This window comes from Electrona antarctica, assembly GCF_951216825.1.
Source record: "Electrona antarctica genome assembly, chromosome: 17".
NCBI lineage: Eukaryota > Metazoa > Chordata > Actinopteri > Myctophiformes > Myctophidae > Electrona > Electrona antarctica.
In genome coordinates, this window is record NC_136798.1 from 10052602 (window position 1) to 10078263 (window position 25662).

Here is a 25662-nt window from a genome sequence, read left to right on the forward strand (position 1 = left end):
GTTGTGTGACGCTAATAGCATAATGAAGTCTTATAAAGTATTCAAAATTTGCCAAAACAGCACATTTACAAGCTCACAACACGTTTGCAACTGTTGTGTGACGCTAATAGCATAATGAAGTCTTATAAAGTATTCAAAATTTGCCAAAACAGCACATTTACAAGCTCACAACACGTTTGCAACTGTTGTGTGACGCTAATAGCATAATGAAGTCGGGCATTAATTTATGAAAAACATAAAAAAAAGAAAATACGGATATACAAGGTTTCTGCCCGACAGCAACAAAGAAGTACGTCTGAACCATGGGGTTGAGCGTGACGTGGCAGCAGAATGTCGTAGGTGCCATGAATTGATGTAGTAGTAATGTATCATGCTTTGGGTTCGTGTGAGGATCACGATGATGGCGAAACAACAGTTAGTGGAGTGTGTCATAACAGACCGAGTCCACTAGGGCAGTGGTTCTCAAAAACTCTTTCATGTCAAGGGCCCCCGAATTAATACACATTTGACCACGGACACTAGACACCCATCTGAAAATGTTATGTTACAACGAAGAGCTTGGCCAAAAACCTTGCTTTAGGTCTCTGGTTAGCTGTTATAACAGGTTAGCTGTTATAACAGCTAACCAGACACCTAAAGCAAGGATTTTGTCATTCCCAATCCCAAGACAAAAGATATTGCTGAGAACTGTGTACCGTCTACTTACTTAAAGACTAAATTGGCTCCAGGCACTAGGGAACAAAAATATATGAGTCTCAAAGTTCAATAAATAAGCATGAAGTTTGAAATAAGAGTAATTTAATAGGCCCACATTTATGTACAGACAATAAAATCTTAATAGGATGAGGGGGCAGTAGCCATGTTGAAAATATATGAGCATAATAGTTGGACCAGAAGACAGTCAAACAAACAGGCCTGTGTATGAATTAGGTCTATATTAGCAGCCTGTATTTCAATACACAGATCATAAAAGTCTACAAGTGTAAATACTCTAGGAGTTAGAATTCTAAACACACACACAAGGACAATAGCTAACCAGAAGAAAGCAGGTCCATGTAAGGCTTGCTGTGAGCTGTTGTATCCCAGTGTGTCTCATTGTGCAGGCAATCAAAGATGTTTTAATGTTGCACCTTTTAAAACGTGGCTATTTCACTGCACTGCAGCTGAGTTTGGATCCTACGATTCCTATACCTAGTGCAGGTCTACCCAGGCATAGAATAGAACTATTTTTCTATCCACTCTATTAAGGCACATGCACATATGCATTCTCGAGATTCTCGAGGTGATTGACTCAGAGATTGATATATCTTGTAAGAAACTGTAGTTTTTAAATTGGAGTTGTAATAGGTTTGTTTACGCTGGTTATGTTTATATCATTGTAATACAACAGGCCTATAATTTAATTTATGATGGGGTTATAAAGTTCCAAATAAAATATTTTCATCTACAAATATATTTAAGTATGTATGTGAATATAACCCTAACTACCCTAACTATATGTTCAGAACAATCTAGGTATCGGGCCTTGATCGAACGGATTTTCGTTTTTTTGCTGAACATTGTCATCTTAAATCAATAGTGTCTATATTCCCCGCTCTCACTTTTTCCGATTCTTGCAGCTTCGTAATTTTGTAACATCATCTATTATGGATTTCCCATCACAACCACCAAACTCCCTTTTAGACTATTCTAAAGCTCAATCCACACTCTAAAGGGGTAATTGGGTCAGTTTACTCTTTATTAACCCATTTTGACCTGAGATCAGATTCTAAAAATGTCTTCTACATCCTGACAGTTTTCTGAAAAAGCTATGTTTCTATGTCAGTGGTTCTTCGATTTTTCAAAAATAGCAGATCTACAAGCTCATAGCGCGCCACCGAGTGGCGCGCTACGAGCTTGTAGATCTGCTATTTTTCAAGAGCTAAAGCATAACATAATGCTAACACCAAAAGGGGTTCCCGCCCAAAATGGGTTAAACTCATTTGACCTGGAACCACTTACCTCATTAAAGAATCAATGGGAGGGAGAGTTATAGGGACACAAACTTCTGATGATGTTTGGAAGGAAGCGCTGGATAGGATACACTCCTCTTCAATCTGTCTAAGGCATACTATTATTCAGTTTAAGGTTACACATCGCCTCCACTGGTCCAAAGTAAAACTATCTAAGTTTGTTCCTACCATGGATCCTATATGTGATCGTTGCAATCAAGATCAAGCTACCCTTGCACATGCTTTTTGGTTTTGTCCAAAGCTAAATACATTTTGGCAACCAATATTGCATTTTCAGATGTATTAGAAGTGCCCATAGAACCCTCTGCCACTATTGCAGTGTTTGGAGTTAATTCCTAAGATCTACGTCTTAGCCGGCAAAACAAGAATATGATAGCCTTTGCATCTCTTTTGGCTAGGCGGCTAATACTATTTAAATGGAAGGAAAAATTCCCACCAACCTTTAAATCTTGGGTTAATGATGTTCTACATCCTTTGACATTGGAGAAGATTCGCTACTCCACAAGAGGGTACGCTGGTGCTTTAAGATTTTACACCATTTGGCAACCGTTTTTAACATATATTGAGAGGATGAATGCGGCTGACATCAACAATCCTTAATAACTCATTACACTGACCCTACTGTAATTGTTTTTAATTTTGTTATTGTTATTATTATTATTTATTTTTGTGTCCAATATTTGATTAATTTCTTCTATTTTTGAATATGTATATGTATATTTGTATGTGCCGTCCTTTTATTATAATGTATCTTTGTTAATGGTACAAGATACCGGGGTTGTGGCTCTTTCAGAGCGGGAACTCTGGGGGGAGGGAGGGGTAAAAAAATATTTGTATGCAATCTTTGTATGCTATTTTTGACTCATATGTGACTTGAAAAATTAATAAAGAAACGATCAAAACAAATCAATAGTGTATAATTTGCAGAACTACATTTTAGTCCACGTTTTGCTTCTTATACTGTACATATTATATTAGCATGTGTGTGAGGTAGAGCAGGTGTTCTTGGTATATTGTCCATGTGTATTGCTCATATATAATTATTCTATGATTATTAATAGTTGGAAACAAAACAAAAGACAACTGTACCTGATTAAATGCATAGCCCTTGTAGTGACAAGCATTTAAGCGAGCCTTCGCCCCAGGTGTGTTGAGATATATTAGTTTTAGTGGGAACGATGTGTGATTTACAGGGGATCACGTCTCTTACAAGCAGCTAGTAAACGCTGGAATGGGACAGGTCTGTTTAAACTAAACGTTTAAATGGAGGGCAACTAGAAGACTCTGCTGTCATTATGAAATGGTTGGGAGACATAGAGAGAGAGAGAGAGGCAGATATAGAACATATTTTATCATTGATGCAGTAAAGTACTGATATAAACATAAACACATTAGTATAAATGTGTATGTTACGTGTCACTGTGTGCGTGACTGCGTGTGAATGAGGACAAATGTTTTCACATCGAGCTCAAAGTTCAGAAAATAATGTGCGAGTCGGTGTGAAGCCTTAGCCAGCACTAGGGGCCAATGGCTGGTGTGAATTTCCCACGTTGTGTGTGTGTGTGTGTGTGTGTCTGTGTGTGCCTTGCATGTGCGTGTGCGTGCCGTGCATCTGCGCGCGTGTGTGCCATGCGTGTGCGCGAAACATTCAGTGGGGAGTTATGGACAACTACAATCTCCAGCGAGCTTGGGTTCCTTGGGTCACACCTACTATCCCTTCACATTCCTGGAGGTGAAATATGGGCATGCACAAATTCCAGGCCCACAGGCCGGATTTCAGCACTGTAGCCAATAGTTACAAGCTGTCTGTTGGGGAGATGTCTTCATTATGGGCTGTCCTTCGTACACCCAGTCTATAGCGAGCATGGAGAAGGGCCTGCCATACAAGACAAGACACTGGTGTCGTCTGGCAGGCCCATCTCTATGCTCGCTAATAGACTATTTAAAATAATGAGACCCAATTCATTAAATCTGGTTGATGACAGAAAAGGTTAAGTATCCCCACTGCTAACCTTATATTTGAAGGTTTAATTCAGGTGGGAATTCTATCAACAACAAATATATTCAAAAGAAAAAATCCTAACAGGCAGTCTACATTAAAACTGAATTAATCTATCATCTACCAAACTGGACAAAGGTTGGTGTAGAAAATAAGACATCAGTTTGCATGAATAGATAGGGAAGAGTTAGGCTTGCTCAATGGCACTTCAGCATGGCTATGGTATAGTGGGAAACGGACCAGCAACCCTTCAACTACAAGGGTGTGTAATTCAACATACAGCAGCGTTGCACAATGATGTTTTCATGTGTCATAATAATAATAATGCAAGCTGTGAGCTTGTAGATTTGCAATTATTGAAAAAGTTTCGGAAATGTTTGTGAAAATAATTACCTACAAACAATGACATGCTTCGAAATACTGACGCCAGCTTGAAAGTGGTTTACGTGTGCATTTGTATACTCAGTAAGCATAGCGGATCCGTCTAGCTGCAGCAGACCTCCAGAGGTGGAACCAATGCTTTTCATCTGACCAGTTCTGACCCATCAACCCGTCGTGTCCCACATCCGCCCATCAACTTCCCTCCCTGCTTCCAAACGTGCAAGACAAAGGCTGCGTGCACGTGTACGTGAGAACGAGCTAGATACGAGACACATGTGACATACATACAGTATATATATGTGTATGAAAGTGGAAGCAAATCGTGTGGTTTGTAAGCATGCACACGTGTACATGAGTGTGTTCTTTGTTGCGTACGCTATAGGGCTGCCACTTATTTTCTTAGTGATTATTCCATTTTATATCTTCTACAATACACTTTTGCAATTCGTTGTATACTGGCATTGATCAGGCATCATTTAGGCATCTGCAGCTGGTTCTGAACACAGCTGCCCACCTGCTCACTGCCACTAAAAAGCGTGACCAAACCCCAGTTGTAGCCACTCTTCATTGGCTGCCTGTTTCAGAATTCATTTTAAGGTTCTTATATTTGTTATTACATCACTGGCACCAATTTACCCGAGATCTCTGCGGTCTGCTCATGACATGCTGTTGCTGGTTGTTCCAGCTCAAACCAGACAAAATGCAGGGGTGACCACGCTTTTGCTGCTGCCCCCAGGCTCTGGAACAGCCTGCCCCTTCCCATGAGATCGGGCATAGTCCATTGACGTTTTTAAACCCCTACTTATAAAAAAAAAAAACACTTATTTTCCCTGGATTTTCACCATATGCGAGCGTACTTATGATCGATTGTTTTTTTAATAATTGATATATCAATTAACTGTTGCACCCATAGAATACTATGTCGTCCTTTGTGTCCATCTGCTTAAGCATGATAAGAATTCCTGAGCCATGGTAGTCCATGTGAGTGCAACCAAGACCCAGCAGCTGTGCTGGGTCATCAGCAGCCTCTACATTCTACAAATCAGTGGCTACTTGGCAACAGCCATGGTGCAGGAAGCCTTGTGAATGAATCTAACGTGGCTGCGCTGCTTCAAACCGCAGTGGTGGTAAAGTACATACAAAATGTGTGTGATAAAGGACAGGTGAATTTATATAGTGCCTTTCTCCAATTTACAATATGCATTACATTCACCCATTCATACGCAACATCACACACCGACGGCAGAGGAAACCGCACAAAGCACCAACCTGCTCATCGGGAGCAGTTGTATTGGGGGCCCGGGCTCAGTGTGGAGCAGTTGTATTGGGGGCCCGGGCTCAGTGTCTTGTTCAAGGACAGATGGCCATACCCATAACTATGTGGGGGCATGCATTTCCAACTTGCATCGTTCCCATCATTCCTGAGATGGGAATGTTTTTGGATTAAAAACAAATAAATACAAAAGCATTATGAGTCAGGATCAGTGCACTGGGCCCTCAGTCTGTCTGTTTTGACAAGAGGACTTAAACATCCCCTTCATCTTAACATGACAAGCAGTGTGTATTGTAATTAAGGCACTTCCGCCCAAATAAGCATTAGAAAAGAACGTCTGGACAAAGTGGACAAATACACGGGCTTAAGACTCTGCATGCATGGGTGACTACTGGGAGATGTGTGTTACTTATTTTCAAATCTCTTACAAGCAAGCGATATGTGAAGGTAATGGGTAACTAGAGTACTTAATAGTACATTGGCATCGAGCCTGCATTGTAGATGTAAATACAAACAATTTAAATGTTTCCGTGTGTCTGCATGCTCATGCGTGCGACGTTGTCTGTGAATCTTACCAAACCTATTTATTAACCGCGTTCAACATAGGCATCCCTCTTTGGGCATGTCACTATAATGGCAAAAGATACTACTGTAGGTCTACATTAAGCTCACTTGCAGATCTGCTATTCTCGTCGTGAGACATTGCATAAAAGTATAAATAGAGTGGTTAACACTCTGCACTGGAAAGTAGTGTCCATGTAAGAAATCACTAACTTTTAATACAATAAATGCCATACAAAACAAAACTAAAATACAATAAATCATTTAACCAATGATTTAAGAGGTAGTTTATGTTTGTATCTATTTGTATGGTTGTGATTATGTCCAACTTGGCCATCATTCAGGTTGAGTTCATGCCAGCTAGAGATCTTGTGTATCTTGCGTGTAATCCATTTCTTTGATCCTGACGATCAGAGAGGTATGATTATGCAGGTGTCTTTTTCTGATGCCACCTTCTAACACAATGCCTTTCAATCCTTCTTTATCTCAGCTCTGCTATCGTGCCTTCATGTCTGACTCAGGGCCATCCGAGGACATGATCGCTCCAGGCTCTTCAGTTTCTGTCTCATTTGTTCTTTTCCTCTCTTCTCTCTCCAGATTTCATGTTTTTTTGCCCTTGCTCTCCGACTTGACAATGCTCCTGTCTGTACCATCCATCGCCCACTCCATTACTCTCTCACTTTCTCTCCCTACTTAGTATCACTCACTCCCTCCTTTCTTTCTCTCCCTCAAAATCATTAACTCATCTCATTCTTTCACAAGCCCTCTATCCCATTACTTCTAACAACCCTCTTGCTCTCAGCTCTTCTCTTCTCACGTTCTTCCTTTCCCTTACCTTCCTTTCCATTCCATTCTCTCCTTCTCTCACTCACTCTCTCCATCAACTGCTTCACTGCGTTTGACCTCAAAGCCTCAGTGTTTCAATGCTTTTGTTCCTCCCCCTAATGCCCTTCAGTCGATAAGGACATCATCCTGGTGTGTGTGTGGGGGGGGGGGGGGGGCATTTTGTGACACAGCCAGCCACCTCATGCTGAGGTCAACTATGTGGCAGTGACATACAATAGAACTGAGATGGTTATGGAACTATGATACTGTGCACACGCACATGTGTGTGCGTGTATTGGGATGGCTCCTGTTTGAGCCCCAAGGCATGGACTCCTCTTCTATAGCTTTTAATGATGATGGCCACGTCAAAAACCTGTCCTCCCACAGAGCGAGAGACGGATGGTGTGTGAGGCTTGTGCACGTAAGTGTGCGTGGGGTGTCAAGATTGATGTGTATGTGTGTGTGTGTGTGTGTGTGTGTGTGTGTGTGTGTGTGTGTGTGTGTGTGTGTGTGTGTACGTGGAAAATTCCAACAGCCGCAGGTCACCAAGTGCAAGAGTGGAAAGAAAGAAATCCACTGAGAAAGTGATTGAGCTGAGCTGGTCAGTTAAATACAAACATAAATTAAAACCTGACATGGTCTGGAGATGGTTCTATCTACCAACCTGGCATCCCTATTTGGGTCATTAGAGGCCAATGATATTTAAACAAGTGACTATGTTGCATTGAAGCTTGTACATCTTTTTTTTTTAAACAGGGCTTAAGTTGTTAACATGTAGTAGCAATAATTTAAAATAATTACAAACACAATGTTCACTTCTGAAAACATACATATCAAAGTGCTGTAACAAATGCTCCGTTTGCCACGAGCGTGTGACTGCAAGACTGCATAATGGACCACTGCTGACTTAATGCGACCACAAACTAAATATCAAGTGCTAAAATACAGTAAACTGATGATTCCACTCTGGCTGAACCTATTTTTCCGTTGAAGCGGCATTTCACTTTAGCGGTACATCCGCATTTTATTTTTTTACGGCATGGCTCCTCAGAGGAGGCGCGCTGTCAGAAGAGTGTTCTGTCCGTGTGTCTGTCTAGAAGAGTGTTCTGTCTGTGTGTCTGTCTAGAAGAGTGTTCTGTCCGTGTGTCTGTCTAGAAGAGTGTTCTGTCCGTGTGTCTGTCTAGAAGAGTGTTCTGTCCGTGTGTCTGTCCGGAGCCAATGTCACAAACCGCTGGGTACATCTGCGCCAAATTTCCGGTGAACACCGCCAGTAGGCCATGGAGGTAACTCACTGCAATTTATCTCACTCAGTTCACTTATCCATTTTGAACTCCGACAGTATACAAATGTAACCAAATGGACCCTGTCAGACTGAATATTTGACAGTGTAGGTGGACCCTTACTTTAATCTTTGAGTCTTTCTAATGTTAATTATTAAAAATGAATTACTACAAATGATTGGCAAGCAAGCAACATGTGAACATAAATGGTACGGCAGCTACTATGGTGTCTATTTGCAGCAGAAATGAGAGAAAAGGGAGATCCTAGCATGCAGGATAAGAGCATCCAGTAGAGTTTGGTGGTCGTGGCAGTGTGTGGTCTCACCGCCACACTGGGATAATTGCTGCAACCAACCTGTAAGCCAGCCAGCCCGTCAACCAGTCCCGGGAGGACAACCACCGCAGATTGCATTACATTGTAAAGACAATAACACAAGCAGGGTTGGGAAGGTTACGTCCAAAATGGATCGTTTAACAGAACACACTGTTGGATTAAGCAATCCACACAGGTTACTCAACGTAATCACATTACACCACAGTGATTACAGTTACACATGCAGGTAATTAGTATTTGTAACAGACTACATTTCTAACGTAATCTTCCCAAGCCTGCCCTGAACACAAGCCAGTTAAGTCCGCAGCCTAGACAGCCGACTATAGAACCAATACCTATCCAGGCCCGGGCAAGCAGTAACAGGATTGAATAATAATCATTTAAAAAGGAAACAATAATAGGCAGAGATATTATCTTTATGGCGATGTGTCAACTGTCAACCATCTAAGTGTCAGCCCGCCCCGCTAAATCCATACAAACACAAATGCGGTTTTTCCATGTTTTCCGCCAGTTTGGACACATGTAATCGTTTATCCCTCCTACAGAGTGTGAAGATAATCCTCACCGCCCAGCCAATCAGCCAGGCCTCTAGCAGCAACAAGCCATCTTTATCCAGCTGAGGCTGCGCTCGCTGCGCCAGCCAGCTTATGCGAAGTTATGACAGCACAGTGCTTCCACTAGACTTTGATCCTGCTTTATAGGATAGCATGGGCCTTTGATCTGGCATGACTACCTTTATGGGCTTTGCTACATGCTCGGGAGCCATACTGTCTTTAACAACAGCGAGAGAGGAGGAGGAGGAGAGGATAGAGGGAGGAAGAGTGAGTGAGAGAGAGAGAGAATACCATCCCATCTCCCTATCAAAGTGGGATCTGGGGACCCCCAGGGGTTCCAGAGAGAATCCAGCTAAATTAGTTACTAGCAATCAGTTTAGCCTGAAAGAGCCCTATGCTTTTCTGGGCATAGAGGGGCGGAACAAACTAGCGACGCAGACTTCCAATTGGTTCACCAACCTATAAGCCCGCCTCCCCTCCTTCCCTCCCCTCACCAGTTGAACGTAGCGGAGAACACTGACATCACCAATTTTGGAGCGACGCCTCTCTGTTATTGGTTTAGTGAAATATACGGTTCACTCCCACTCCTAATCCACATTTCCTGCTCGGCTTGACCAGGCTTTTTGTTTTCCTTTGAAAACTAAACGCCTGCGGTTTCCGTCTTCCCGTGGCTATTTTTACAACATCACAACATGTGATGTTGTCCGCGGCTTATTACATATCAATTTGGCGGTCCTTGACATGCAAATGTTTGAGAACCACTGAACTACACAGTAGTCCTTCCCTCTCACCCTGGTCCCTCTCTCTGTCTCAGCTCTCTCCCCTCCCAGGCCTCAGCCAGCACGCTTCACACTGACCAGGCCACACGGCGTTGGTTTAACACCTTCCGTACCTATGGCAGCCTGCTATCATACTGCATCAACACCCCCCTCAAGTAATACACCACTTATGTGTTTAAAACCAACTTGTGTCCTTTTTAAAGCACTCAATCGCTGTTGGGCCAGTTAAGTTGATATATATACACACACATCAGCAACAGCTGGTACCCAGGCAAATTGCATTGGATCCATCTCTACTCGAGTGCCTCCAAAATACCACACATACCCGTTAGCCACTTTCAACTTGGAAAACCATTTTCGGGCAGGTTATTATAGGCAAAAAGTTTAGAATAGGGTTTAACCTGGCATCCCCCATGTCATAACTGGGGAACTAGGCAAGCCTTCTGCAAAAATAGCAGATCTATAAGCTCACAAAGCATTGCAATGCGACGCTTCATGAGCTTGTAGATCTGCTATTTTTGGCAAAGTGGTTTGGTGTACTGTAGAGGGAAAAAAGAGGGGGCCAAGACAAGTACAGACCACCAGGAAGACCCGGGTCAACAAAGTATAGTAAGTGGTTATGGATCTGCCCCCCCCCCCCCCTCCTTACGCCAGGGCTCCACCGGACGCCTTGCGTCTCCGTTGCGTGCGTCAAAAAACGCACCGGTTCAATTTTAATGAACGCGTTAATGTTGCGCAACGCGGGCAGTGGAGCCACCCTTCATTGATTAAAAAGGGAACATTCCCTGACGGTGACGGAGACGCGACGCTGACGCGCCCGGTGGAGCCCCGGTGTTAAGGCCTATTCATACTCCAGTTTTAGGTGATAAGGTGACCACCGAAAACTACAACATGACGTCACGCCGCGGTGATAAGCGACACATCTCTGTTTTTACTAACCACCGTTTCGGTGGTCACTGTATCACCTAAAGCTGGAGTATGAATATGCCTTTAGCCGCACCCACACACACACACCATTATGAATAACGATGACTAAATAAATTCATAGGAATGCTGGTCCATCATACCACTGTACCGACTCCCTGCCTCCAAGCTCACCTTGGTGAATGGCAACCGTTGTGGGACCTGGCAACCTTCCCCCTGGTCTAGTATTATGACCATCTTCTACTCGCATACACTTTCTCACCTCACATTCTTTTAACAACAACCTTTAACCCATTTTGACCTGAGATCAGATTCTAAAAATGTCTTCTACATCCGGACAGTTTTCTGAAAAAGCTATGTTTCTATGTCAGTGGTTCTTCGATTTTTCAAAAATAGCAGACCTACGAGCTCGTAGCGCGCCACTCGGTGGCGCGCTATGAGCTTGTAGATCTGCTATTTTTCAATAGCTAAAGCATAACATAATGCTAACACCAAAAGGGGTTCCCGCCAAAAATGGGTTAACTTGGATCATTAACTCGAGATTGTCTTAGTGTAAAAAACGTCTACACACAACAGGGACCGAGGAAGGTTACAGGCTTTTAAAAGACCCAGATGGTCACTTTTTCTGGCTGCAAATCAAGTGCCGGGGTCCAGTAACTTTGGCTTTACAGGCAGAGGTGTCTCACGGTTTGGAGGCAGGTGATGAATGTTCCCCCGAGGGCAGAGGAACTCTTTTTTAGCCTGCTTCTGTTGGTCCTGTGTGGAGGTATGCACAAGGTGCAAACACTGTTCTACATAGCAACTCTCCTGTGCCCCGAGGGCTCTGAAAAAAGGAGGCTGTGTGTGTGCGTGCGTGCGTGCATGTGCGTGAGAATGTCTGTGTGTATACGTGCATGCGTGTGTGTGTGTTGACCTATCATGATAAATTCCTCACTGTACTGGTGCAGTGAGTGAAGTCATTATATCTCACACAGTTGAGCATTATTCACATGCACGCACGCATGCACGCACGCACGCACGCGAAAGCTCGATTCTGATTGGTCAACAAAAGTCTCTCTCTCTCTCTGCGGATCTGTTATTTCTCAACAGCAGAAGCAAACTGTTGCTATGGCCGTAGTTCTGATCAATAGACCAAGCACCTGGAACATATCAATCCACAGAAAGAAAGAAGCCCAGTCCATTTTGTTGCTTTAAAAAAAAAAGACAGTTTTCTTTAGCAGTAGCCATGTAGTCCTTTTTAAATAAAGTCATTTTTGTGGTTATATTTTGGTATAATGAACAGAAAGGGGGTCAATATTGGGAAATGAACCCTTTCAAGTTCTGCATCACTCCGTCAATGTTTATTTCTCAATAATGACCGCTCCGGGGTGGCGGGGGGGCATACTGTCTCCTTCCAGGGGGCAGTGTCATGTCTGACCTGATGCATTTATCTCAGTGCACTCTGGTTCCAAGTACCTGGTTCCTTCTACTGCCAGGGAGTTAATTGCATTCACCTGTTGACCTGCACCTAAATTGGTGACCGATAGGCCAGCTAGAATGAAAACCAGCAGCACTCTGTCTGGGTGCCCAGGAGTCAGGACTGACAACCACAACTCCAGGCAGCTTAATGGAGGCCAAATGGGGAGAATAATTTAGAGCGGGGCCCTAAACATGCTTTTGATCTACATAAAAATGTAGACCAGCAAACAGAAAATCAACTCTGCAGGCAAGATGTTAAAAAGACACTAAAAGGGTAATTTGGTAACATTGATTAGCTGGTTAGTTTCTGCCTCTCGCCCCCTGCAAACAGTTATTTTGGAAAATGCGCAAAGCCTTGTCAGGTTGACACTCTGAAATCCAGAGCAAAGATATCGTTTTCAGGCGACCACGATTTGTTAAAAAAATAAAAAAACAGAGGGCAGTGGGACATTTTCTCAACCACTTCCTATTAAAGCCCTATCTACCTGTCTTTGTATGACATATACATTGTGATATTATAAAACTAACATCAAACTCAGACAGTCTACATTTCCCAAAAGAAATGCATGAATTTAACTCAATGTGACCAGAAGCAGGGATAAAACATATCCCCATCGGCTAGAACAGATGAAGAACCAGACGGGGGATATCAAAAGCAGACCAATGGATTTCCCTCATCCTCCCAGCAAATCAAACCCTGTGTGAGACAGACAGACGGGCAGGTTAAGAGGGAGAGAGAGAAAGGGAGGTGGACAGAGATTTCAAGAACGAAGGTAACTCATAAGAGACAGTATAGAGAGAGCTGCTGAAAGAGATTCAGACAGAAAGAGAGAACATAAAACATAAAGCAAGCGAGATAAAAGTTGAAATATTTCAAAATGCTCACATGGGGTGAAAAGATATCTAAGGCATGGTCGTTTGGCACGAAACAGCAAGGGAGGAAATGTGTGCGCCGTCCATGAGGCACGAGAAAGTATTTTATTAACATTATGCAGCCACACTTGGCACCACTAAAGTCTCACAATCCCCCTCCAACTGATAAAACTTGTTAAGAAATTTCACAACGTGAAGAATTGCTCTGTACAGTCACTTTGTGTTTTTGTACGTTTTCTCCCATGCACCATGGCAACCTAACCATCTGTACTTCAACAAGACACACACATACATCCTACCCGCACCCCAAACAAATCCAAAAAGAAAAAAATGAAACACGCACATGTTAACAATAAAAGCGGACATTTCTTTCTTTGTATATAAGAGACAAAGAGACAGATAGCGAGACAGAGAGGGATACAAGGAATTCCTGCTACCCGAGAAGGCATGAAAACCAATCCAAACTTGTGGCGGCTAAAAACAACACGAAGCGCTCGCCGGAAGCGTTCGGCGAGGAGGAGGAGCAGAACCGCTTCGCTCCGGGTGAGCGGAGCGCAAACGGGGGAGGTTAACCGCTTGACGTGACCTGGGATAGTTGTGTGTCAGCGGGGCTCTTCGGGGCGGCTGTCAAGCCCTTACGAGGTGAGGTCACAGGGCGGCTGGATGCAGCGGAGCAGGTAAGAGCAGGTTGGGCTGGGGAGCAGCTGTAGCTGCTCAGGTGCCCTCAGGTGAAAACAGAGCGCCTGTGTTTACTGAAGTCTTTCTCCCTCTCTCAAAACCATTTTACACCTCTGGACTCTCCTGTAGGGGGTTGCATTACGTTCTGGTGGTGCAACCCCCTACAGTGGCTACAGGGACCCATTTTAGACTTTAGCCGATCAACAAACTCAAAAAGCTCTGTGAGCTTTTCTGATAAAAAATCCAGACAGAATTCATGTTACAGATATGTTAACCGCAAACGAGGAACACGAGGGTGTAAATTAGTACCCTCGCCCACCAAAACCGAGATTCTCGGGTTTGTATTGTTTAATCCAAGTTTTAATTCGGATCGTATGGTAGCTAATGAAGCTATCGCGTAAACATTGAGTGAGCCACTGGCCGCAGCCATTTTGAAGATGCGCGCACATCGACTTGCATTATAAGCCCTGTCTTCAAAGCCCTGTATCTCAGAAAGGACATTGAGGGGGCAGTTTCTGGCCCAGACAAGCGTTTTCAACGGCCTGTAGCAGGCGCTGTGATACTCGCGGTCAGCTTTTTCCACCGCCGAGCGAGACAACAACAACTGGTCATGACAACACACACAGCAGTTTCTCACAGAAACATGCGATTACGGATATTTGGATCTTCAAAGTAAGTGTTACGCGCGATAAAACCTTGGCAATACGCTAGCGAGGGATTACTTAATGCTGGCGGTAAATGTATTAATAGACCCGGTCACCCACATAACAGAAAGATGATTCATATTATACGATTTTACAATGGTTTGAGATACAGTAAGCCTCATCTATCTATAAAAGCACCACATCTCTCTCTGTCTGTCTGTCTGTCTGTCTGTACGTGTGTACGTCTGTAATCCACGTAACTCGAGAAATGCACATCTATGGGTGTATTTTCATGTAACCTTTTCACAGTATGAGGGGCCAGAGCAGCAATTTCAGGCTTTCACCTGGAGCCCGTAAACCAGACTGCTCAGGCCCCGGCCAGGCAGCTGACTTCCCAAGGACACACAGCTTCCCCTCCGATCTTAAATAATGCAGACGTAAAAAAAGAAAGATCGCCGTGAAAGACAATCTTACAGTTCAGAGATGCAGACCCAAGGCCTGATGTTTTTACCAGACCCTGAGACTCCTGTAAAGACGGAGACAAATAAACGACGGAAGGACGGCTGAATCCGGTTTCATGTCTCAGCAGAAGTGCTGAGTTGTCCCTCTGACGTTTCCCCTAGATAGTGGCCTATTTCAAATAAGAGCGGATAAGACAAAGTTGTTTGATCACCACCAAGAATAGAAACATTAAGGAACTTAGCATGGGCTAATCTCCACTAATAGATGAATGTTTCGCGAAGCTGAGAACAGGAGCATAAAACCCCCCCCGTTGTGAAATGCACATAAAAGGTCTCTCCCAAAGATCTAGTGTTACTGTTACGTTGCCTTAATGGTATGACTCTGTGTGTGTGTGTGTGTGTGTGTGTTCGTGTGTGTGTGTGTTCGTGTGTGTGTGTGTGTTCGTGTGTGTGTTCGTGTGTGTGCGCGTTGATGCGTTCATGTGTGTGTGTGCATGCATGTGTGTGTGATCCCTGTGCTGTGATCATGGATGTAATCCCTTGCCTAATCTGGCAGATCACAGCCCTGAGGGAGATCAAACTCTGATATTTGACACCATCTTGTCTGACTACGTACCCCCAAATTACCCAGGGTATTAAACCCAACGTCTCTGTACGGACGTGTGTGTAGGTTTGTGTGGGTTGGGTGTAAAATGATATCCAACTATTACCAAACGCCAGTGCAATGGTTTTCAGTACGGAGGTGAAAAGATAAGACAAGAAGTCTTCCAATTTCTTTTCTTTTTTAATGCCTGGCTTTAGGACGACATTATATGAATCCAAGGGAGGTATACGGTTTCCTCATCCTAGTCTCTCTCTCACACACACACACACACACACACACACACACACACACACACACACAGGCACACACACACACACACACACACACACACACACAATACACACAGAAATAGACCCACACCCGCGCACACACACTGTACAGGAAGGGTGGTTGATTGGGAAGAGGTCTTGGAGCGACTTGGACCCTGTAATTCAAACCTGTCATCGCTGAACAAGAGGGACCTGTTTAGTAAATAAAAGCCTTCTTCAACATTAGAAACGGAAACCACATCTGCTCTCCATTCTGACGAGGAACGAGAGATGGAGGAGGGAATGGCAGAGACTGAGAAAGAAAGAGAGAACAACGGACAGAGAGGGGGAGAGCGAGAGAGCAAAAGGAAGACCAAACTCTCCGTCACAAGAATCCATCCAAACTTTGTGTGACACAGTCCCATCTCGCCACATTCTGCCCACCCAGGCTACAGTTTGCTGCATGAGAGCGATACGTGTACACTGCGCTAACATTTCAATGCCACCCATACTGAACCTCTCACTAATAAAGTTACATGAGAGAGAGAGATGGGGGGGGGGGGTCCAACTCAATTTGGGTAAGGAAATTTCCATGCTAAGAAGTAAGTGAAAATATAGACTTACACAAACCTGCCACCCTACTATGCTGCTACCATAAAGAGGGGCTGACATGAGTAAATAATTACATCGGCAAAGTTTTCGCTTACACCCCCCCCCCCCTCCCTCGGAGATGGTAAATATAGGATTACGCAAATGATTATGCATGGCATTAAACGGTTCCAGTTTCAAATGCGGCAAAGGGGGGCTGCGGTTTTCGGCGTACACGGCAAGGGAACCAGGTTGCTAAATATGGATCGCTTGAAAAGAAAGGAGGGGGAAAAAATGAAAAGGAGGAGTTTGCTAACAAATAAGTTCAATGCTAACATTCTGCCTTTGACTGCAGGAGGCATGGCCAGTCACAGAGTGGGAGAGAGGGAGTGTGTGCACTGCACGCGCGTGTGCGCGCGTATACAGCCGCAGCGTACACATGCAAACCCTCCATCTAGTTTCATTAAAAGCCTCAAACTTTCCATACTCATTTTGGGGATAAACTTTGCTGAGACCATTCACAACACGGCAACCCACAGTGTCTACCGAACGCCCCCTGGAGAAAGGAAAACACTGCAAGATCTCCTGTATTGCAGACTACGTCTCGCATGAAGCTCCAGAGTTGCAGTCGGGACGGGAACAGCCACTCGACACCAGCCTGCTCTGAGGGGGGATGTGAGAACAACTCTGGGTCAAGCCCTCCGAGGTGTTACGAGTCCTACCTCTGGGTGAATTTACACGGCCGTCTGAGGCTCTGCGTATTTTCATATGCCCTGCTGGTCCCCCGGCGAGGAAGTTTACAGACCGCCGCTGTAAAGCAAACTTTGTGGGCTATAATCGAAAAAGTAAAGATCGGAGACCTGATACAAGTCTACTAAAAACAAACATATGGGGACGTCTACCCACTGTGTGGAACCATGTGCCCCCTGTCTCTGTAGCGCACGGTAGAATAACACAACCAACTACCCCCCGAGTCAGCGCGCACGCACGCACACACGCACACACAGTATATACAGTAATACCAGTACATGAGAGGGAGGTGTAGACCCAACTGGTTTCCCACTGGGACCAGACCAGTAGAATATCAGTACATGAGAGGGAGGTGTAGACTCAACTGGTTTCCCACTGGGACCAGACCAGTAGAATATCAGTACATGAGAGGGAGGGACACATTGGCACTGCTGTGCTGTGGTCCAGGGCACATGGCTGAGTGCTGCAGGTCAGCACACCAGACAGTGCCAATATCTCTGGGTATGGCATCACCTCAGGTGGCTGTACTGTTGTGGAAGTTTCTTTATCAATATTTATTATCAGATTATCAAGGCACCGATGACATGAGCTTATTATCAAATTGTTACACAAAGAAGTTCCTTCGCTCTTTTCAATTGTTTGGTACATCCAGTTCCTCTTTTTGAACGTGGTATGAACTGTTGAATCGTCCCAATTGGGGTCTTTTTTGGCGCAGCTGGTCATCAGTTATTATTAGTCATCCAAAATCCTTTAATTCTACATACATCTGTTGTAATCATGAAATACTAGAAATCTTTGAAAAGATTTGAAACATTTTACACAAATCTAATATTTTCAGATGGAGGCCTGCAGCAAAGTATTTGGGGGTCCTTGACCACTGAGCCGGCTGTATGTTCTAGTGAGTCTTACGTCCGTGCAGAGTTGGTGCTCTGACTTGACATTCCGTAATGGACGTTAAACCCCAAATCTTGGCAGTGACAGTTTGAGGCTCAACACGTAGGACTTTATGCCACCCAGGACAAACTCAGCGGACCGTGACAGACTGACAGTGTGTTGGGCCCTGAAACAAGTGGTCATACTCAATAGTTGTTGTGAAAAACACCCTTCTGCAACGCCTCAAGATCCTGGCTACGTTTCAGAGCTCCTTCGTACCCATGTGTTAATGCATTCTGGGCCTAACATGATCCATAAATAGGGATGTAATACGTTCGTTTGCAGTGGGGGGGGGTAAGGTGGTTCCGATGGTGGACGGTATGAGAGACCCTCTGTTGATGTGAGGATGTGCCTGAGGCCAGCACACACACACAAACAAACATACCCGCTCTGGGATAGGCCCAGCTAGATTGAGCGCGGACACACTCTCATCTCATTTATACATGCCCACACACACTCACTCAAACTCTCGCCCTTCCATACCTGATTGCTGGTCCATGCGGTTGGTTCTGGAGGTGCTCCTGCCACCGATGATGATGATGGTGGTGGTGGTGCAGACAGACCCCGGGGGAGGCGTGAGAAGAGGGCGGATGGGGGTGGGTGTGTGCAGAGGCAGCGAGGCAGCAGGGGCAGGGTGCTGGGGATCCAGGAGGGTGGGGCAGTTGGCAGTCCTCCGGGGCCCCGGGGCAACACAGGGCAGCGGGAGGGTGGAAGTGGCAGGGCTGACAACACGGAGGAGGAGGAGGAGACGAAGGGGAGGCCTGGGAGAGGGCGGAGGGCGGGTGCTGTTTGGCCGGTCTCTGGGAGTCTGAGGCGGCGGGAGAAGACGGAGTGGAGGAGGATGAGGAGGAGGAGGGATGGAGGTTCCTGAGGGAGCCGTTCTGTTTGACCACCCCGCCGTTCTGGCTGGACCTGTTGGTCCGCTGGACAAGCCGTGGCGAGCGCGAACGCTGCTGCTGCTGCTGCGGTTGCGTCGGCTGTGTTGTAGGAGCCGTGTCCGGGACTGTGACCTCTTCTCCTCCCTCTGCGGCGAGGCGCTCGCCACGGGGGGCAGTGCTGAGAGGGTCCTGGCCGCCACGGGGGGCAGTGCTGAGAGGGTCCTGGCCGTCACTTACTGGTGTAGCGCTGCTGTTCGGTGAGGAGGTGGGACTTCCGTTGGCGCTGGGGCAACGGTGCCTTGCGTTGCCAAGGGCCAGGGGGTCACTGCTGGCATCAGTCAGGGCCATGGTCCTCTGGCGGCGGGCCTGGCAAACGCTCTGTCACTCCTCTGGAAGAAAACAGGAGAGAGAAAGAGAGAGGGGTTATGAGTCTATCAAAAATGAACAGGAGCCGCACACGCAGGGGAGCCTCTTGGAATCCTAGGCCCCATGACAACATATCATCCACACCACTCTGGAGACTTAAGATTTATTACACAACCAAATCTATAAGCCGTAGCATCTCTGTGGGCCCCTGTAAGCCCAGGACCCTTCCTTATATTTCAGCCCCACTCGCCGCCTCTGTGGCTGTGGGTCTGACTATATTTGAAATCCTGTCAAATATCTTTTGGAGAAGAAGATAATAATGAATCGTCTTGAGAAACGGGGAACCCAAAACACCACCTGCTCTGTGAACTTTGAGAGAGTAGTGTGCGGCACTGGTGTCTTTGTTGATTTACCAAATCTCTCACCCGTCAGTGAAATAGGCGGCCGACCGATCTTAAATTCCTCTCGTCCCCTCACCGTTGTCCTGCCAGGCAGTTCAAACGGGGGCCACGTCAGGAGTATGATTTACCTGGCATGGATAAGACATGGCACCAACTGACAGCCTTTGGTTTGTGTACATTACCCCTGATTTACACTTGGTTGTGCACCGGTGCTGCGACGCATTGTGAGCTTGTAGATCGGCTATTTTCGGTGTGTAGCGGATAAATCATCCCTAAGCATGAGACGCTTTTGCATTTGAACAAAAATAAATGGTTCCAAGCCGCGAGAACTAACAGAAGGGCCGCGTTATGCTACAGTCTCAACCCGTATGCCTCCGGATTGAGTTACAAAACATTCACGGAAGACTGTAATGTGAAAATGTGTTTCTGTAGGTTATTTTAGTTGGTAGAAAAAAAGGAGGGTTTGGGGGGAGAAGAAAAGAACCTGCGGTTTTTTGCCGTGATATGCCTGACACACTTCAAAAGCAGTTGAATTGTGTTTCACAGGTAATGCACGGCTGTGGTGGGCTGTGTTGTTGGAGCAGTGCCCAGATCCACCCCCCACCCCAACGTACACCCACCCGACTATAAAGAGATTTGACATCAACCAGGATGAACTAATCACACTAGTAGGTTCTGTAGTGTGTGTGTGTGTGTGTGTGTGTGTGTGTGTGTGGGTGGGGGGGGACAGAGGGAACGTGCAAGAGCGAGATCTAAACGTGCCACCGCTTCTTCTTAGGCCTTCACACAGCAGTGTACACACTACACAGAAGTGTTCATTTCGCTCTGACTGAGGGCGTAGAAATTGACCCTAAAACCCCTTACTGTGTAGCTGAGGACATCTTCTCAATAAATGCAGTTTTTTTTATATAGCATTTATAGAACATGAGTCGCTCAATACCTTTAGTTTTCATTCCTTGACAAACCTGTTGTTTCCATTTGTGTGCATGGCATGCCAGACTGCCAGTATGTACTCTTACAAGCACATACACTGGTATTAAGTTCTTCCATTTCCTCCAAGTATGGTGACCCACCCCCCCACAACCTAAGCCCTTTATACTGCTTTGTACGACAAATAGCCAAAACAGCTGATCTGGTGACACTGTGAGCTTGTAGATCACTATTAGAAAGAAAGAAAGAAAGAAAAAACTAAAACATGTCATTTTTCCAAATTAGTTTTTGCTCATTTTGAGGGATTTTTCCCCCCTAATGTTGAAACAATATTCCTGTAATATGACAGGCCAAAATAGGGACGCCAGGGTTAAACTGGTTAAAAGATATTGCACAGCCAAATGGATGGGCTTGACCGCCAAGCGATACATCACTGTGGCCCCTGGTTCTCCCTCTCCTCTCCTCAGACTCTGGGAAAAGACACGCAGCGCTACAGAATGTGACCAATGTGCTCTGTGACGCCTCAACATGAGCAAGGGGCCGAAACATGAGACTGACAACCCTGTCGGGTGGGTCAGGGTCGCCCGAGCGGACCTTGAGATGAAAAAACAAGAAGGAACAGAAGGAGAGGGTAGAGGAGATGTAGTGAGAGAGAGAACCGACAGCGCTGTTGGTTCAAGGGTGGATGGGAAGGGTGGGAGAGAAAAGGGATAGAGGGAGAGGGAGAATGGGTGGGGAAAACAAGAGAAAGAATAACTCCGGAGCCTGACGAGCTCAGAATAGCAGCGTGTGGAGGGAGAGCTAAATGAAGACATTTGTACGGCTCCCACAGCTGTCAAAGTCTTACAATGATTAAAACAAGGGCTGATGTGGAACGGAGAAGATTGATGGAGAAAGCATGGAAAAGAAATCCAGTGAAATTGTAGGAGAGAGATGGGGTATAGATCATCGGTTCTCAGCTGTTTTACACGGGGGCACACTAGACCACGACCAGGGCCTGTTTTACACGGGGGCACCCTAGACCACGACCAGGGCCTGCGTAGAAAACACACAAGATTTCCCAGAGAAATGTTATATTTGTCACCAAACACGGATGTAGATTATTACAAATGAAGTGTGAGCTTTATTTGGTGCTGCTGCATAGTGACATACTGTATCGTTTAGAATCTGTTTTGCTTTATGTTCTAATCTCATGCGACAATGTGCACTGTTCATTTTGCAAGAATCTGAAAGATTTCTGTTTGGTTGTAGAGGAACTTAACTAACAACAGACTTGGTCGTGTGCATGTGTCTGTTTGTCTGTGGGTTGTGTGTGTGCACGCAAGCGTGTGTGTGTGCGTGTGTGTGTGTGCGTGTGCGCGCACGAGCGCCAACCAAGTCAGAGTGTTGACAGGCAGGTGAGACATCTAGGCCAGTCTGTGTGGACACAAGCAGGGTCTTGTGTCTGTCTTCAGAATAGAGGTTGACAGCCAGACGAAGCCGCTATGTGAACAACCAGAAGGTAAATCTCAACCTCAAACCTCCAATTGGCATTTTAGGCACGTACTGTAGCCGATGTTGAATGTGAGTATGTTTAGGCTAAATGAACGATGGCATATCAAGGCATGATAGTCGGTTAGTGTAGCCAAATAATAGTAGAGGGCAACGGCAACAATACAGCACTAGTAAGAACTACTACAAAGCAAAATCTCTGGTGTTCATTTACTTCTTCAAGTGTAGACATTGACCTATAAGGAAAGTTTTTTTTTTTTTACTATTAAGATATTACGGTCTACTACTTGGGTCTGTGATTGAAATAACAGACCAAAAGCTAATTAAGTGCATAAGTCGTTTCTCCATTCCACTGGTTTTCACCCAAACATTAAACATGCCCCCCCCTGTCACACCCCATGTTAGATGCAGGCCTAGCATGCCTACCCCTCGAATAAACATTGGTTTGGTGGTTTAAGTTCTTAAACCTCAAGGAAAGCAGAGATTATACACAAAGCAATTAGCCTTCTTTAATAAATAGGAGTTTATCTGGTGGACGTGAGAAGGAGTCTTAAAACGTGGCATTCATCAGAGCCACAAGTGCAACCCATGGAGACACGAACGACAAATGCAGCAACTGACATTCACACAACCTGACAATGAATAGACAGAGGTGAAACTAGAGTTCTGGACAAATGATTATCAGTTGTCTGACTTGTCTCATGGCCTAAATGCTGAGCTATGATCAATTTTAGATTATATTTTAATTAATAATAAGACTGCATAAACTCTAAACAAACAAATGATTTAGCAAGTGATTATGCACAACTAAGAAAGACAAGTTGCCAAGTATGACGTTCACAGAGTTTTAAAAACTCCAAACTCTGAGAATACAGTCCATGAAAGCACAAAGATAACAAGGCAGACACAATAATTTGTCCCAGAATGGTCAAATCTACCAGGAAACTGTACAGCTATTCTCCTAAATAGCCATTTTCACATTTTGTCCATTATTTTATCTGTGCACTACCAACAATCGTCTAAGTCGAAAGCTAATGGTTATGTGAAATATTTATTCTGACAAGCAACTTGATTTGTTCGCCTTCTGCGCAGCACTTTAGGGAGTTCCCAGAAAGAAGAAGAAAAGAAAAGAAAAAACATCTAAAAAATGCAACCTTTTGGGATATGGATGTTGTTTATAATACAGACCAAAAAATACATTATAATAATACTAATAACTATTATTATCATGATGTTCTCTACATTTGCGATAACTATAGGTCTACTGTGCGCAAGTGCAAACCCAGTTAAGAACAAATTATTATTTATACAATAACTGGACTGGTGGCTGGATTGTGAATAAGCAGGTGATGATGATGATGATGCTTTCATGTGAGTTAGATTACGGGGTGTGAAAGAACCGGAGAGCGCCTGTATAGTGTAATACTGCGCGGCTGACAGGTATATATACGCGGCAAGGCGAGGCGTCCTCCCCATCCCTTTAATTAAAGCTAAATAAGACAGTAATTACCAGGACTCAGTCAAGAGACAGTTAATAACCACACCGCTCCCCATAATAACAACAACAGCTTGACTTAAGTTCCCTTGCCAGCTCTCTCTCTCTCTCTACACGCCCGACAGGCCATTTTGACATATATTCCTTTGACATGTTACTGTCTGTCGGAGGAGCAGAGGGGAGTTTCTTTTGACATATTCCACACTGCCCCGGGGTGGTGTTTTTTAGAGCCACAGCTGGGCTTTTTAACATACCAATATGACGGTGCTCGTTGCTCAAGGCTGTGCTCTGCGGGAACTCAAGATAAATTAGGTGAACAAACCTAATCATCCCCCCACACCCCCGCCCAGGTGTTCCACGCAATCGTGGTGGAGTTGAAATGAGGAGAAACAGTACGGGTTTTTTTTTCTTCTTTTCTTTTCTCCCACGAAACAACAAGCCCCAAAATGGCTAGTAGCCTAGTAGTAGTAATGGAATGTATGTAGACTGCGGTCGGAATAATAACCTTTCTAATCATTCTATGGCGGAAGTTTGTCAAGAATAGAATAATGGGCATTTGGCAAAAACCCATCCTCGCGCGATTTTCCTTTAGAAATGTTTCCATTGGACTTTACAGGACAATCTAGAACTACAACGAGTAAGACTACAACCGTTTTAATAGCAGAATAATCTAATGTCCCGAGATGAAAATGAAAAGCCTTCACTCCACACATCTCTCTCAGCTAAACATCTGCTTGCGTTACAAAATAAATACGAGTGCGTTCGCTACATTGCAACGTAAAACGGCGGACATGCACGGACCGGACGGACCCAAAACAAACAAACAAACAAACACTTCAAACAACATCTATCAACATCTAAACACAGTATCCCCGTTTCCCCTCCTGTATTAAATCTACACTGTCTCACACAGTGAACAACGTGGCGGAGGAGAGACGAGCCGCGTTTCAAACGTAGACTAGACCAAACACGACGAGGTCGCAGAGACAAAACAGACGGGACGTTTCTCATGAGAATCTATCTTCTTCTTACCCCGGAGCGGCTGCTGCCTGCCTGGTGGTGCGTGTGTGTGAAGATCCCGATCGGATGGTCGCCGTTCAGTTCAGCTCAGTAACAGTTGCCGCCGGAGGGGAAACGAACGGGAACGGTGAGCTACATGCGTGACTGTAAAGTGTAAACTCTCCGCCGGGTGCTTTGGTTGGTATAGTAGTAGTAGTAGTATGTGATCCACACAAGCGCTAAACAAACAATAATGCCCCGAGAGGAAGCAACACGTCGTGAGGGAAAGCTGGCTTTTTTTTCTCTCATGGGAGAACCAGAACGCACTACCAGAATGACACACACACTCTCTTTCACAAACATACAGCCCTCTCAGCGGCCGCTCTCTCTCTCTCTGAGGGAGAAGGCGGAGGGTTGAACATGAACACCAGCACACTGATAGGACGCTCACAAGTTCTCTTTAACCCACTCACTGCCACTCTCTCTCTCTCTCTCACTCTCTCTCTCACTCACACAGTCTCTCTCACTCACACAGTCTCTCTCACACACACACACACACACACACACACACACACACACACACACACACACACACACACACACACACACACACACACACACACACACACACACACACACACACACACCTCATCAGTAATCATACTCATAGTAGTCTACTCTACACACTGATTCCCAAACTTTGGAATCTCAAGGAATCTTTGGAATCTATAGTTTGTAGTTTGATATGGATTAGGCGGCAGGCCAGTGTGGTTCTCAGACCTTTTCATGTCAAGGACCCCCAAATATGTATTTGACTGTGGACTCCCCATCTCTGAAAATATTCTGTTCAAATAAATAGTCAATATAGTATAGTATAGTGGTTAAAAAGATTTTGATGCTATTTTGCTGGAGACCCATGGAACCCCCTCGAGGACCCCTGGGG

General features: G+C 45.0%; 1 protein-coding gene across 1 annotated transcript in view; it reads right to left on the reverse strand.

Moving 5' to 3' along the window:
• disp1 (dispatched homolog 1) overlaps positions 1–25157 on the reverse strand; it is a 43345-nt gene extending 18188 nt beyond the window's left edge. Inside the window, exons 1-2 of the mRNA XM_079525947.1 lie at positions 24753–25157; positions 18643–19426 (exon numbers count right to left, since the gene is read on the reverse strand). Coding sequence (XP_079382073.1) covers positions 18643–19385 — 743 coding nt within the window. The 5' untranslated portion in view covers positions 19386–19426; positions 24753–25157. The remainder of the gene's footprint in view (positions 1–18642; positions 19427–24752) is intronic.
• Between the last annotated feature and the right edge of the window lie 505 nt (positions 25158–25662).